The sequence below is a fragment of the Capsella rubella genome, unplaced genomic scaffold (genome assembly GCF_000375325.1).
Source record: "Capsella rubella cultivar Monte Gargano unplaced genomic scaffold, Caprub1_0 scaffold_7, whole genome shotgun sequence".
NCBI classification, from domain to species: domain Eukaryota; kingdom Viridiplantae; phylum Streptophyta; class Magnoliopsida; order Brassicales; family Brassicaceae; genus Capsella; species Capsella rubella.
The window spans coordinates 8,938,842-8,952,360 of NW_006238917.1; the positions used below are offsets into that span (position 1 = coordinate 8,938,842).

General features: G+C 37.3%; 4 protein-coding genes and 1 non-coding gene across 6 annotated transcripts; 3 read left to right on the forward strand and 2 right to left on the reverse strand.

The window, feature by feature from the left end:
- Positions 1-4: 4 nt before the first annotated feature.
- Positions 5-4,133, reverse strand: LOC17880785 (alpha,alpha-trehalose-phosphate synthase [UDP-forming] 5). 2 transcript variants are annotated; one of them, XM_006283035.2, is made up of 4 exons: positions 3,941-4,133; positions 1,335-3,373; positions 630-903; positions 5-469 (listed from the first exon to the last, which is right to left on the reverse strand). In XM_006283035.2, exons 2-4 carry the CDS (start codon positions 3,320-3,322, stop codon positions 143-145), a joined length of 2,589 nt encoding a protein of 862 aa, XP_006283097.1. In that variant the 5' UTR covers positions 3,323-3,373; positions 3,941-4,133; the 3' UTR covers positions 5-142. The 2 variants fall into 2 exon arrangements, with proteins under 2 accessions (XP_006283097.1, XP_023633942.1); XM_023778174.1 differs by lacking the exon at positions 3,941-4,133 and having other exon boundaries at positions 1,335-3,852.
- Positions 4,134-6,863: 2,730 nt separating this feature from the next.
- On the forward strand, positions 6,864-6,935 carry TRNAW-CCA. The gene has a single exon. It is a non-coding gene; the product is annotated as a tRNA-Trp (tRNA).
- A 113-nt stretch (positions 6,936-7,048) lies between these two features.
- Positions 7,049-8,790, reverse strand: LOC17880740. The gene is made up of 7 exons (XM_006284144.2): positions 8,610-8,790; positions 8,431-8,520; positions 8,190-8,344; positions 7,943-8,063; positions 7,741-7,860; positions 7,584-7,654; positions 7,049-7,427 (listed from the first exon to the last, which is right to left on the reverse strand). Exons 1-7 carry the CDS (start codon positions 8,724-8,726, stop codon positions 7,199-7,201), a joined length of 903 nt encoding a protein of 300 aa, XP_006284206.1. The 5' UTR covers positions 8,727-8,790; the 3' UTR covers positions 7,049-7,198.
- A 145-nt stretch (positions 8,791-8,935) lies between these two features.
- On the forward strand, positions 8,936-10,623 carry LOC17879712 (heat stress transcription factor A-1a). The gene is made up of 2 exons (XM_006283697.2): positions 8,936-9,262; positions 9,423-10,623. The coding sequence occupies exons 1-2, from the start codon at positions 8,978-8,980 to the stop codon at positions 10,443-10,445; spliced, it is 1,308 nt and encodes a 435-aa protein (XP_006283759.1). The 5' UTR covers positions 8,936-8,977; the 3' UTR covers positions 10,446-10,623.
- An 87-nt stretch (positions 10,624-10,710) lies between these two features.
- LOC17880277 (carboxyl-terminal-processing peptidase 2, chloroplastic) lies at positions 10,711-13,510 on the forward strand. The gene is made up of 13 exons (XM_006285589.2): positions 10,711-10,826; positions 10,941-11,229; positions 11,325-11,474; positions 11,563-11,645; positions 11,733-11,941; positions 12,069-12,137; positions 12,222-12,340; positions 12,431-12,506; positions 12,589-12,630; positions 12,723-12,831; positions 12,916-13,013; positions 13,101-13,194; positions 13,325-13,510. Exons 1-13 carry the CDS (start codon positions 10,749-10,751, stop codon positions 13,448-13,450), a joined length of 1,542 nt encoding a protein of 513 aa, XP_006285651.1. The 5' UTR covers positions 10,711-10,748; the 3' UTR covers positions 13,451-13,510.
- The last annotated feature ends 9 nt before the right edge of the window (positions 13,511-13,519 follow it).

Here is a 13,519-nt window from a genome sequence, read left to right on the forward strand (position 1 = left end):
GAAATGGTATTAAGTGGTTTCTTATCTTATGCCTGCTCTGTGAGGCAGTGACACAAAGAGTTGCTTACCTTAATCCATTATATTTGAAAAACCATTCACAAATCACAACAGCAAACCATTAAAAAAATTCTTTCACAAATCCTTAAAACAGATCTTTCGTTGGAACAGGGGCGATTGAACCGGTTTGATCAGAGGTAGTTGCCTTAGTGGAGGCTAGACCTTCAAGCATTCTGATTATCTCCGCCGTATCGTCTAAATAGTATTTTGCTTTGCTTGGCTTTTGTCCAACGGTGCAAGCAAAGATCTCAGCCACAGGAGACAAAGCCGGGCCATCTTTTGCACTCATTATCACCTCGAACATATCTTCATCGGACCTATCATCGCCAACGCAGAGAATGAAATCCAAAAGTTTCCCTTTTTCTTGCATCGTTGTTAGAAGTCTCTCGGCCACAAGACCTTTGTTCACACCCTGATATCAGAACAACAAAAAAGGTTAGCTATCAGAACTTGGAAGATAATGCGCATAGACAACTTTTTACCTATCAGAGTCAAAATAATATTGGTTTTGGTAGAATTTAAATGCCTAAGGAAGTGATTGAAACTTGCGAGAGACTATTTTAACGTCTAACCTGTGGTTTAACTTCAACGAGTTGTTGTCCAGTCTTGACAGAGACTGGATCATTGGTAAGCACGCTTTCGAGGTGTTCCATAAGCTCTTTGGCTTGACAAGATCCAAAATCAGGATCTGCAAACTGATAATTCCAAACGAGAGCAGTCTCTTTAGTCTCTATTGTTGATCCATCTGTAGTCTCTGTGTACAGTCTCATCACTGGCTCTGCTATTTGTTTCCATTCAAAACCTGATACCAAGCTCGACGTTTCCCAGTCTGTTCCATCATTTGGCCTGTCCCCATTATGAAAAGAAAGATCAGAACCTTATATCCAAAACATCCATCTTTTCAATAATGAGACTGAAAAAGATATGAAAGCAGTCCCATGTGCAATAACCATAACTTTATAATACAAAAGATCGATTTATTTTAGTGCTCTTAGCAGTCAAGAAGATAAGAAAGCAACTCCGATATGTAAGATAGATCTTTTAAGGTAATCTTAATGAAATTCAAGAACCTTCATATGAAAAATCGAAGCTTTATATCCAAAAGATTAATCTTTTCAAGTGATCTTGATAAAATTCGAGAAGATAAAAGATTGCTCTTTTCAAGTGATAATGAAATTTAAGAAGATAAAGGAAAATATAAACTTTACTTTATACCAAAACTTCAATCTTTTTGAAAGCTCTTAGTGATTTAAGGAACATGTGAAACGAAATGTTACCTTATAAAGAATCCGTGCTCTGCACCCAAACCAAGATCATCACACGAAGAAAACCATTCAGTAAGCGTCTTTCTGTCTTTCCCGCTGACGAGGTACACGATATTCTTGGGATCACTAGACAGATTGTTCAAGATTTCGATTGTTTCGCGGCTTGGTGTTGTCCTAATGGACCCAGGCTGCACCATTGTGCCATCATAATCCAACAAAATGGCTCGGTTCTTGGTTCTCTTATAAGCTGAGACAATGTGCTCAATCGAGAGCTTTTTAAAACTCGGATCAAGCGCCACAACTCGAAAGCCTAACCCGAAACCTATCCCCCAACACCTCTTCCTCACATGATCACCGCAAGCCCTTTCAAGATCCTGTATAAAGCTGCGCGCCCAATATGCAACATCATGAGTGCTCACATATTTGTGGTGCTTCTCATGACGCATCTGCTTCTCTGCTTCTGAAACTATCAATGCATAGTCCATTGCTTCAGTCACAGCATCAATGTTCCATGGATTCACTCTAATAGCGCCGCTTAAAGAAGGAGAACATCCAATAAACTCAGAGACAACGAGCATACTCTTCTTTGACGCAGAAGGTTCAAGGCCTATAATCTCATTAAGTTTCGGATTTCCTTGTCTGCAGATAATGTACTCATAAGGTATAAGATTCATACCATCTCTTACCGCTGTAACAAGACAACACTCTGCAATCACATAGTAAGCAATCCTCTCAAAGAACTGAAGCGGTGTATCAATCAGAACCACAGGTTGGTAACCCGGCCGTCCAAACATTTCATTAATCCTTTTAACCGTGGCTTCAGTTTCAGACTGAACCTCCTGAACGTCTTTCCCACGACCTCTTGCAGGGTTTGCAATCTGGACAAGCACCACTTGACCTCGCTTCTCAGGATGCTGTGTGAGAAGTTGTTCCATTGCCAAGAGTTTGAGACTGATTCCTTTGAATATGTCCATGTCATCGACACCGAGAAGAACTTTTTGATCCAAGAACTGATCTCTTAGCTCAGCAACTTTGGTTTGAGTCTCTGGGAGATTTAAAATTGACTGAAGCTGGCTGATATGGATCCCGACAGGAAGAATCTTGATGCTTACAGTTCGACCATAGTACTCTAGCCCTATGGTTCCACGTTTGGACTGATAGGATAAACCAAGCATCCTGCTGCAGCAAGAAAGGAAGTGTCTAGCATAGTCAAAGGTATGAAACCCAATCAAATCTGCATTGAGCAGTGCGCGTAAGAGCTCGTTTCGCACTGGGAGAGTACGGTATATCTCAGAGGAAGGGAACGGGCTATGAAGGAAAAAACCAAGCTTTACTCTATTAAACCTCTTCCTCAAGAATGTAGGCAAAACCATTAAGTGATAGTCATGAACCCAAACAAAATCATCATCAGGACTAATCACTTCCATGACTTTATCCGCAAAGATCTTGTTAACCGAAAGGTAAGCTTGCCATAACGAACGATCAAATCTACCTCCAAGATCAGGCGTTAAAGGAAGCATGTAGTGAAACAAAGGCCATAGATGTTGCTTACAGAATCCATGATAGTACTTGGTGAATAGCTCAGGTGGGATATAAGCAGGAACACATTTGAAATTCTCAAGCAACCTTTGAGAAACATCATCTTGCTCAGCTGTATCGATTTGTTCTTTAAGGCAACCAATGTAGACAACTTCCATGTCTTCACGCATACCGTCTTTAAGCTGCAAGAGAAGCGAGTCATTGTCCCAACTAAAACTCAATTTACCCGCAGAGTTTCGATATGATTTAATAGGAAGCTGGTTCCCAACTATGATGATTCGATCTTGCGTGACCGAAGAAGGAGCATCAGAGCAGACACTGTTGCTGTTATTATCATCATCTAGCTCAGATAAAACACCTGTGACAGTTGCTACTCTTGGAAACCTCTTCTTTTCTCGGGAAAACGAATGGAAATTACCAGAAGCAAGATCCAAGAGGTTGGAATAAGATCTTGATACCATGTTTCTAGGCTTTAAATCAAATCACTACAACAAGTAAATGAAGTGCAATGTCTGCAACACAAAGAACACATTCAAGATCAGAACTTTGATCAATCATTTATTCATTTGATTCACACAAGACCAAATCTTTAATAAAAAAACCATTAATTTCAAACTTCCAAAGGAACCCAAAAAAATCTCAGGTAAAGGTTTCATTTTTTTAAAGCCTCAAGCTAAGAACAGAACCAGTAGATCTCATACTCTAGACTCCAAATTTTTAAGAAGACTCTTTGACATAGTGGAGTCTCCAAATCTAGAATAAAAAAAAACAAATTTATCAAAACCTTGAACAGCTTATATTAACAAAAACCCATGCCGGAACAAGAAAAATAAGGGGAAAAATACCACAGAAAATAATCATAATGGGCGATAAATGTAGTCAGAAATCATGTTTTATAGTCAGAAAATTTTAAAAAGGTTACACTCATACAAGCAAGATCAGAACACAGAGCTCGAGGACAAGAAAAAAAAAACAAAACTTTGGGTTACTAAAAGTTAGTCAGATTCTACAGTTACATAAGAAGAACCCCATTAGATGCAAAGAAGATGATCGAGAAAGCAAAAAAAAAAAAAGCTCACTTTTTTGGAGTAATGGAAGTGAGTGTGAGTGCGAAGACTGCGAGAGAGAGAGCCTAAAAGATTCTTTTTTTTTTCTCCGATCTTTCTCTTTGCTCTCTGCTGCTACTTCTTCACTGTTCTTTAAAAAAAAGTCTATTTTTTTTGCTCTTATTTATTTAGAAAGAAAAATGAAACCTTTTTGTTTTTGTTTTTGCGCTTTGGACTTTGGGACTTTGCTTTGCTTTGCCAATGGCTTTATTTGTTCTCAAGATTAAACAATTTTGGAAGATTCTCTTCTTCTTTCTCTCCATAAGGCAATAGTCTTTGTGGTTTTTTATGACCAATCATGTAATGCAAGTTATTGATTGTCTAAATGACAATGAGTAGACTTTATTATTTTTTAAAATATAAAATTCCAAAGGACTATTTTTGTAGAAGAAAAATACTTGCAAGTTATTTTTAATCTTCTTATGATTTATTAGAAAAAGGAAGAAGATATTTATATATTTTGTTTATCTATGTAACTGAGTTTATTTATCGTCTTCTCTTCTTTTTATTTTTTTTCCCTAAATAATGCGTATTACGCGGATTTTATTTTTTAATGGTTTGTAACGCATATGTGAGCATAATACTTGTGACTAAATATTTTAGGAAAAAGGAAGAGATATTTACAAGTGATCATAAACAAACAAAAAAAAGAGACAAAAATATATTAAAACATATGTAATCACATTCTTTTGTCTACTTATATGTCTAATTTAAGGTTGGGATGATAGATTTTTTTAGTTTGGTGTGTATGATAAGCTAAGCATCACAATAATGCAAGAAAATATACTATTGTTGATTAAGGGCTGGGTCGTTTTCTATAAATAATAATATTGATGTTTAACTTTAATAATTTGTAAGTGAAAAGACAACAAATCTCTTAGATGTCTTTGTAGATTGGGGAACACAGGTCGTATCTCCCTTTAATATGTCTTTCTCCCCTGTTCTAAATGGTTAAAGGCGATTGAGCTAAAATATTTGGAATTGTCATTATAGTGAGATGAAATATGTTACTTAAAATTTAAGCTAATATAGTAAGATTGTTTAGTTTAAATTGGCTTTAGAATTTTAGAATCACTTAAATAAATTATCTAAATCATTATGAAACTTCTAAATTTTGTATTAGTTTCGTAATTGTGTCACAACTCAAATTTCAAATTCTATCAAAAATAATATAGTGTCAAAACCTAAATGGCTTAACTTTATGTGTAGAGAGGCTCGTAACTCAATATTAATCAAGCTCAGTTTCGTTGACTATGGTTCAATTAAATCTTAACAAAAAAAAAGAAAAAATTAAATCCTAACTAGTGCAGTTCATTATAGTATATATATTTCAACTACTATAGTATTTATTCAACTATTTATAAACCTTTTTTCACGTCAAGTGGATTTTAAAAAATTAATAAATTAGCCATTCGTTGTCAAGTCGAATAGAGTTTGTTCACCCGAAGAAAGTAACATCTATAAGCTAGTAAAAGTTAAAATATTCAAACCAAATTTATATGATCAGTGAAACAATACTGTACTATGCATGCGCGTATGGTTTAACACGTTAAACTTTTCATTGATCGAAGAATACAAATACATTTATGTAATGAATAGTTAATTAATTCTTCTAGGGTAGGATTTATTGGTTGTCAAGATTCTAAAGGAATGATTTGTTTATTATTTCATATAGTTAAGAGTACGATTTTATATATTTTCTAATAATGTCCTTTCAGATTATCATCAACCCGACAAAGAATATATGATTTAGATTATCAAATTGGTGCAAATTGCCAATTGTTTAATAAAATATGCTATTGATCAGATTAGTTATATAGTTCATTCAAAAAGGAGAGATTCTTCCTCGCATGTATCAATAACTCTCTAGGTTAATTTCGAAAAGCTAGAACTACTAAGTGATTGTTTTCATGTGTATTATACTAGGTTTATACGTATATATACTCAAAATGAAATTGTTATAGACGTATATAAATACTCAAATGATGGGCAAATAATTTGATAAATTCCCACCGTCTATATGTGTGGGTGTGCGTGTGCGACATAGACATATATGTAATATTATTATAAGCATATATAAGCAACATCGATGTATGTTTGTATCAAGATTTAGGTCCACAAAAGAGTCAAGACCATCATTAATGTCAATTTAAATGGTAACACGTCCCTACCCATATTATATCGCCTACAATAAGGTGCACATACGTGACATTTGCGTATTTACATATAAATGTATGTGTGAGTTCTTGTCAATACATTAATCATGCTTCTATAATGCATTGATCTATAAACTATTTCCAATAATGGTGGTGGTGTTATATGAGATCATATCAACATTATTGGTAATTTTCTTTACGAGAAAAATGATTAAAGAAGACATATATAAAGCTAAGCTTTACTATAAAATCATCAGCCAAACTCTTCTTTAAACAAACGTAATCATTTTCTCAAGAAGATTCAAAACACTAATCATACGATTCACTTTTGTTGTCAAACATACTCATATGATTTTTCTAAAAATGTTTCTTTGAAGACTTCTTTTTAATTTGTTGCCTTGAGAGCCATTTACATTTTTTTTCTCTTTTGAGTGTGATTTAATAATCATTGAGAAAAAGTCCAAACCAACTTTGAAATAGAGAGAAAGCTACTTGGACGTCAGTATTAGAACCACGTGTCAAGCTTAGAACATTTTAAAAGTTTTGCTTACAACTATTTTATTTTTAATTAGGTCCAACCAACACCAACCCATCTCAATATTTCTCGCAAATCATAATCAGGGATCAAGTTATATTAGTGGAGAACCTTTTCTAATTACAGATTAATCATCATTATGAGTAAACAAGTTAGCTTTTTTATTTTTAAGGTAATTATAATAAAATAATAGAATCAAACATCCGGATCCGTGGCGCAATGGTAGCGCGTCTGACTCCAGATCAGAAGGTTGCGTGTTCGATTCACGTCGGGTTCAATCCCCCGAACTTTAATTCCGGATTTCTTTTTATTTTTTCAAAAATTGTTCTAACCGGCACGATATGCTAGTGGGAAACAACAAAACGGCAGGAAACAACTGAGCTCTAAATATAGTGAAACGACACGCAATCCGGCACTTTTTTTTTTCCCTTCTTAACATACTACAAACTGGTTCAGGTAGTACTATTGAGTATTGATGGACTAAGAGGTAGGGAACAAGCATTACAAACAGAAGCAAATTTACGTAGTTGAGTAAATTAATCAGTCAGTTGGTTCTTCAGGCTTCACAAAGAACTCAATATAGGCAATCCGACTCGGAGGCTGATACCCTGCAGATTCCACTTGTGGAGCTATAGCTTTAGCAACTGAAACCAAGTGCTGAACTTTCAGCATTCCTCCTCTTCCTATTGTCAGTTTGCTTCCCCTGTTTTCTCTCACTACGTTTCCTGGTATATTTGCGGTTGTTGCCTTCAAAAACTTGTATTTGTACCTTGAATCAACCAAGATCATTAGCGAATGTCTCTGGCTGCAATTCTTGATTAGTAAATCAATTCCAAGAGTGTGCAAACTAATTTTTTATAACTAAAAAACTATAAGCTTCTTTTGATCAACTAGCGTTAGAGAATGAATTTGAGTTCATTGTTACCGGTAAGAGACTTCGTTATCACAATGAAAGGCAAGGAGAAGATCTGTGTTGGCATAATACATGAAGTCTATCTGCGAAAGAGGATATATCGAACTGTGACGACTTGATTTATCACATTAAGAAAATACTTCACCAAAAACCAAGTGAGAAACAGAACCTGTAGGTCTCCATGTCCTTCTCCCCTGAAGGTAACACAAGGAGGCTCCTTTTGGAGGCTGATCTGTACACTTGATCCAGGCCATTCAAGATCATCTATAGCTTCTTTCAACGCCGCTGACTGATACATTGTCAATTACCATTTGAGAAATAAGCTCAAACTAGATTGTCTAATGAACAGCAATACTAAACAATGATGCTACCTTTACGGTAAAAGTGAGTGGCACGCTTCCTGCCTGCTCAAAGTTGTAGTCCCATGTGACGGTTTCCGGGATTCTCGTTCTTATCTCAGAGTAGATGCAAGAGTTCAGCGTATCAACAGATCTAAAAAAACCACACACATAAGCTAACATAATCAGTAATATTCACAAAACTGGCAGTAAAATTAGCATCAGATTTTTCACAAGGCATTTGAAGTAACAAAAGCAGAGGATGAATCATAGTTCATACTTGAGAAGAAGCTCCATATCAGGACCTGGATACTTAAGCTCTATAGTATTTGAATGTCCAGGTGATGAAAACGTGTTCAAGCAATCAACAAGAAGACCTAAGCTAATTCCAAATCTCGGCCTCCCTTGAGCTCCATACTCGTATTTCGTGAATAGCTTTCTCAGATTAAAACCCCAAAACATTTCAGATCCCACAACACCACTAGTGATTCGATTTTTTTAGAAAACTCAGAAATCGATACCTCGCGTTGAAGATAAACCTTGGCTTGAAGACAACCTGATTCCTCTACGATTAATACTATTCCGTGTTCCGATAACTCCACCAAAGCGTCCTGGATTCGCAATTTTAGCAGAGAGATCAGTGAAGATCGATGAATTAAAAAACCCTAAAATGGAGTTCCGAGGGATGGAGATAAAAGACCTGGTGACGTTTCCATCGGACGCAAGTGAGTGCGTCGACCATTCCTTGAACATTATCGAGCTGGCAAATAAGGTCCGGCGTGTCTGGTTCAATCGCCGGCGACGAGGACAAGCTCATCTCTCTCTCTCTCTCTCTGCTCCCTCCCTCTTCGCCTTCCCGCCAAAAAAAACTAATAATCTAATGGGCTGTAACATATAATTGTTCCAGCAGGCCCATTTATTTATAAAACCCCACCTCATAGTATACAGACACGTGTCATCTCGTTAGCACAGAAGCGAACATAAAATGATTTATTGTAAACTATGAGTCACTTTCTCCCTTTCTTCTCGCTCCCATTTTTTTTTCTCTCTCTCTATATCCGTACGAATATGGATGGTGGTGTTGTTACCGGCGGAGTAGCGAATAGCGGCGAGTCTGTGCCGCCGAGGAATCCTCATCCAGCGACGTTGCTTAGTGCCAACGATTTACCGCCTCCTTTCCTTAGTAAGACGTATGACATGGTGGAGGATCCGGCGACGGACGCGATTATATCATGGGGTTCGGATAACAATAGCTTCATTGTTTGGAATGAATCGGAGTTTTCTCGTCATCTTCTACCTAAACACTTCAAACACAACAATTTCCACAGCTTTGTTCGTCAGTTGAATACCTATGTAAGTTCCCTAATTTTTCGCAACGATCAGAGCTCTCGCCATTGATTTTGATTTCTCAGAATAAATTTCACCGCTTGATGTGTTGTGTAACAGTGTAAGAGTCAGTCATCAAAGAATGACTAAATGATTATGTTTTGGTACTGGCGAATTTGATGAACAGGGTTTTAGAAAAGTGGATCAAGGCCGGCAGGAATATGCAAATGAAGATTTCTTGAGAGGTGAGAAACATTTACTGAAGAAGATAAGCAGGAGAAAATCTGTTCAGGGTCATGGTAGTAGTTTATCTCAAGGTCAAAGTTCAATGGCTGCAGTAGAGGTTGGGAGATTTGGGATAGACGAAGAGGTTGAGCAGCTTAAAAGAGACAAAAACGTTTTGATGCAGGAACTCGTTAAGTTACGCCAGCAGCAACAGACGACAGACAGTAAACTTCAGGTTATGGTTAAACGTCTTCAGGTTATGGAGCTGAGGCAAAAACAGATCATGTCTTTCTTTGCTAAAGCTGTCCAGAACCCCACTTTCCTCTCTCACTTCATTCAGAAGCAGACTGATAATAACATACTTGTAACCGAGGCTAATAAGAAACGGAGACTCAGAGAGGATACTGCTACTGAGAATCATAGCTCGGCTGCATCAGATGGACATGGACAGATAGTTAAGTACCAGCCTCGTAGAAGCGATTCAATGATGTGGAGCAGGATGAAAAATGATGATGAGTACTCGTATCTTGATGGGTTCGCATCGCCAGACCGGGTATCAGGATGCACTCTTCAAGAGGTACTCCCCACAACTTCAGGACAGTCACATGCGTATGCACCCGCAGCATCGGGACAGCATTTATCATATTTACCCTCTACTTCAACTTCCTTACCTGATACCGTAATGCCAACGATTCACCGGATGCCACAATCACGAGATAGCATCAACGACTTCCCTACAGAAGACTACATGGATACAGAGAAAAATGTCTCGGAGCCTTTCATCTCTCCAAGCCCGTTCCTTGATGGCGGTTCAGTCCCGATTCAGGTTGACGGAATACTTGAAGACCCCGACATTGGTGAACTGTTGAGCAGCTTTGACTTCCTTGAAGAATGTCTGACAGAGAGCCCTGTTCTGGGAGATGCAACTACACTAGAGAACAGCAACAACACAAATGGTAGATATATGGATAAGTTTATAGAATAGTTGGGTCTTCTAACATCAGAGATAGAACAATTGTAAAGGATTATGTTTAGTATCGAATGCTTTCTCTACTAACTTTATGGTTAGAACTTAGAACAAATTTTAAATCTCTTTGTATAAAAATATCAACTTTGTGCAGAAATCTTTCCTTGGATAATACAAGAATTAAATTTATTTATTATTGAGAAGAATAAGCGATATATATATATTTATTTATTTATTGTAGTATAGAAAGTGACAACTTCTCGAATCATATATTTTCGATAAGAAAAACAGAGTCGGAATTTCCCGGGGAAGCTCTATTCAATGGAGGTCCTTGCAAGCTCTTCATTATCCCCAATTTTTACTAAGCCTAACAAAATAAACCCTAATTTCTCAATCCAGGTACTTTTCTTGCACAAAGTTTGAATCTTTTTTTAGTTTCTCTCATGAAATTCCCCTGGAAACCCCCAATTTGTGTCCGTTTAGCTGTAATAGATTTTTTTCAAGCTTTTGCAGGTGAAACTGTGGGTAACTCAACCTCCAAAGATTGTGAAAGCTAGCAACTTTAGTTATGCGCGAAATCGAAGTAACAAACCAAGGAGCAATGCTAGAAACCCGGGACTCGTGCTCGTCTGTAATAGATTTCTATGTGTTACCGAAAGAAATGATCATAGGAAATTATCTGGGAAGGTTATGATGAAATCTTCAGTCAATTTCAGACAAAATCTGTCTGCTGCATTAGTTCGGCTAGTCTCTGTGCTGCTCGTCTCTTCCATTTCTGTTGTTACCACTGATTCACCAGCATGTAAGCTATAATTCTACATATTGAGAAACCATGTCAACACTGGGGAATGCAATTTGATTTCATTTGTCTGGCTTTTCTTTTCTCTATCTCTTTAGGGGGTCTTACTGAAGAGAATCTTCTTTTCCTGGAGGCTTGGAGAACAATTGATCGCGCATATATCGATAAAACCTTCAATGGCCAAAGCTGGTTTCGTTACAGAGAGACTGCTTTACGAAATGAGCCTATGAACACTCGAGAAGAGACATGTATGTGTGAATTTTGACACAGCTTTACTAATCTTTTTTATAATATTGGTACAACTTGCTTCTGAATTTGGTGTTTGTTTGTGTTTAGACATGGCTATCAAGAAAATGCTTGCAACACTAGATGATCCTTTTACTCGATTCTTGGAGCCCGGAAAGTTTAAGAGTTTGCGGGTAAGAGTTCCTGAAATTAGGCTGTTCTGAATGTAGCAAATAGATTGTATGTAAGATTTAGTAATTAAATGGTTTGGTTGAAGGCAGTCAGGGACTCAAGGGGCGGTTACAGGTGTTGGGCTGTCGATAGGTTACCCTGCTGCATCAGATGGATCACCGGCTGGACTTGTTGTTATATCAGCTTCTCCAGGAGGTCCTGCTAACAGAATGGGAATTTCACCTGGCGATATTATTCTTGGAATTGATAATACAACCACAGAAACGCTGACCATATACGATGCCGCACAGATGTTGCAGTGAGTTACATTTCCAGTTTTCGTCCTTCCTTTGCTTTGAAAAACCTGAGTGTAGCGAGATAATGATTCTGAAGTAAGAAATGAGGAAAGTTTTACATCGAGCTAATGCTTTTTGGTTGAAATGCAGGGGAGCTGAAGGAAGCACAGTGGAACTAGCGATCCGCAGTGGACCTGAAACAAGACTCTTAACTTTGACGTATTATTCTCATTCCTCCACCATTGTCTACATTTATCTCCAGTTCTAACATTCATTGAGTAACTACAGTTGTTGTTATTTCAGGCGAGAGCGGGTTTCTGTGAATCCGGTTAAGTCAAGATTATGTGAACTTCCTGGCTCTGGGAGTAATTCCCCTAAGATTGGGTATATCAAGCTAACAACGTTCAATCAAAATGCATCCAGTATGTGTATACTTTGGCATTACTGATTCCTTCTTACAAATTTTTCTACTCTCTGGTTTTTTGTCTCTCAAAGTTACACTTATTTTGTAGGTGCGGTAAGGAAAGCAATTGAAACCTTGAGAGGCAACAATGTAAATGCATTTGTCTTGGACCTTCGAGACAATAGGTGATGTCTATTGAAAAAATAAACACTTTTGTAATCTGCAACAGCCTTTCTTAAACAGTTGGTAATTTTTTTCTTCCTGCAGTGGAGGTTCTTTCCCAGAAGGAATTGAGATTGCTAAATTTTGGTAAAACCTCATAAACAGTTACATCCAACAAATCAGAATATGTTAAGATCCACAGCTATCATAATAGAAACTTCAACTGTTGGTATCCACAGGTTAGATAAAGGAGTGATTGTGTATATTTGTGATAGTCGAGGTGTTAGAGATATATATGATACTGATGGAAGCAATGCTATAGCAACCTCTGAGCCTCTAGCCGTTCTCGTATGAGCTTCCTCTCGTCAATTCTAGTCCTTATAGTAAATGCCATGGAATATTTAGTATTCACACCATCTTTCTCTTTTCCAGGTTAACAAGGGTACCGCTAGTGCCAGTGAGATATTAGCAGGCGCCTTGAAAGATAACAAACGTGCTCTGGTTTATGGAGAACCAACTTACGGAAAAGGGTAAAGGAAAAGGCGCGATTTTTTTTTCCTTCTTCTTCGCAGAGGCTGAACCTTTGTAATATTTTTAGACTTTAACACATATTGCAGGAAGATACAGTCAGTGTTTGAGCTTTCTGATGGTTCGGGCTTGGCAGTAACAGTTGCTCGATATGAAACACCAGCTCATACAGATATAGACAAGGTCTGAAACTACTTTCTTCCACATATAATGATGTAGAATAGTGACCCCCTCTGTGTCTACACTACACTACACTACACTACATACAAACATCTTACAGTTCTTTTTCTACATGTTGATGGTTGTTGAATAGGTCGGTGTTACTCCTGATCATCCATTGCCAAAGTCATTTCCAAAAGATGAAGAGGCGTTCTGTGGATGCCTCAAGGATCCTACAGCTGCTTGTTATCTCAATCAAGGCCTCCTGTTTTCTAGATGATTATGATTGGTTCAAACGTTGTTCTTGGTATCATATATGTGAAATTCATTGACTCAACCATTGCATTCT

Excerpts from the sequence above, each read along its gene's own strand:
- LOC17880740 (XM_006284144.2), bottom strand. The coding sequence starts at position 8,726 with ATGAGCTTGTCCTCGTCGCCGGCGATTGAACCAGACACGCCGGACCTT. Across the intron at positions 8,345-8,430 it reads AGGTTTATCTTCAACGCGAG|CTATTCACGAAATACGAGTA; the intron begins GTATCGATTTCT and ends AATCTGAGAAAG. Across the intron at positions 8,064-8,189 it reads GATATGGAGCTTCTTCTCAA|ATCTGTTGATACGCTGAACT; the intron begins GTATGAACTATG and ends TGGTTTTTTTAG.
- LOC17880277 (XM_006285589.2), top strand. The coding sequence starts at position 10,749 with ATGGAGGTCCTTGCAAGCTCTTCATTATCCCCAATTTTTACTAAGCCT. Across the intron at positions 11,646-11,732 it reads GAAAGTTTAAGAGTTTGCGG|TCAGGGACTCAAGGGGCGGT; the intron begins GTAAGAGTTCCT and ends GGTTGAAGGCAG. Across the intron at positions 12,507-12,588 it reads TTGGACCTTCGAGACAATAG|TGGAGGTTCTTTCCCAGAAG; the intron begins GTGATGTCTATT and ends TTCTTCCTGCAG.
- LOC17880785 (XM_006283035.2), bottom strand. The coding sequence starts at position 3,322 with ATGGTATCAAGATCTTATTCCAACCTCTTGGATCTTGCTTCTGGTAAT. Across the intron at positions 904-1,334 it reads GAGCACGGATTCTTTATAAG|GCCAAATGATGGAACAGACT; the intron begins GTAACATTTCGT and ends TAATGGGGACAG. Across the intron at positions 470-629 it reads TCGTTGAAGTTAAACCACAG|GGTGTGAACAAAGGTCTTGT; the intron begins GTTAGACGTTAA and ends TTCTGATATCAG.
- LOC17879712 (XM_006283697.2), top strand. The coding sequence starts at position 8,978 with ATGGATGGTGGTGTTGTTACCGGCGGAGTAGCGAATAGCGGCGAGTCT. Across the intron at positions 9,263-9,422 it reads TTCGTCAGTTGAATACCTAT|GGTTTTAGAAAAGTGGATCA; the intron begins GTAAGTTCCCTA and ends TTTGATGAACAG.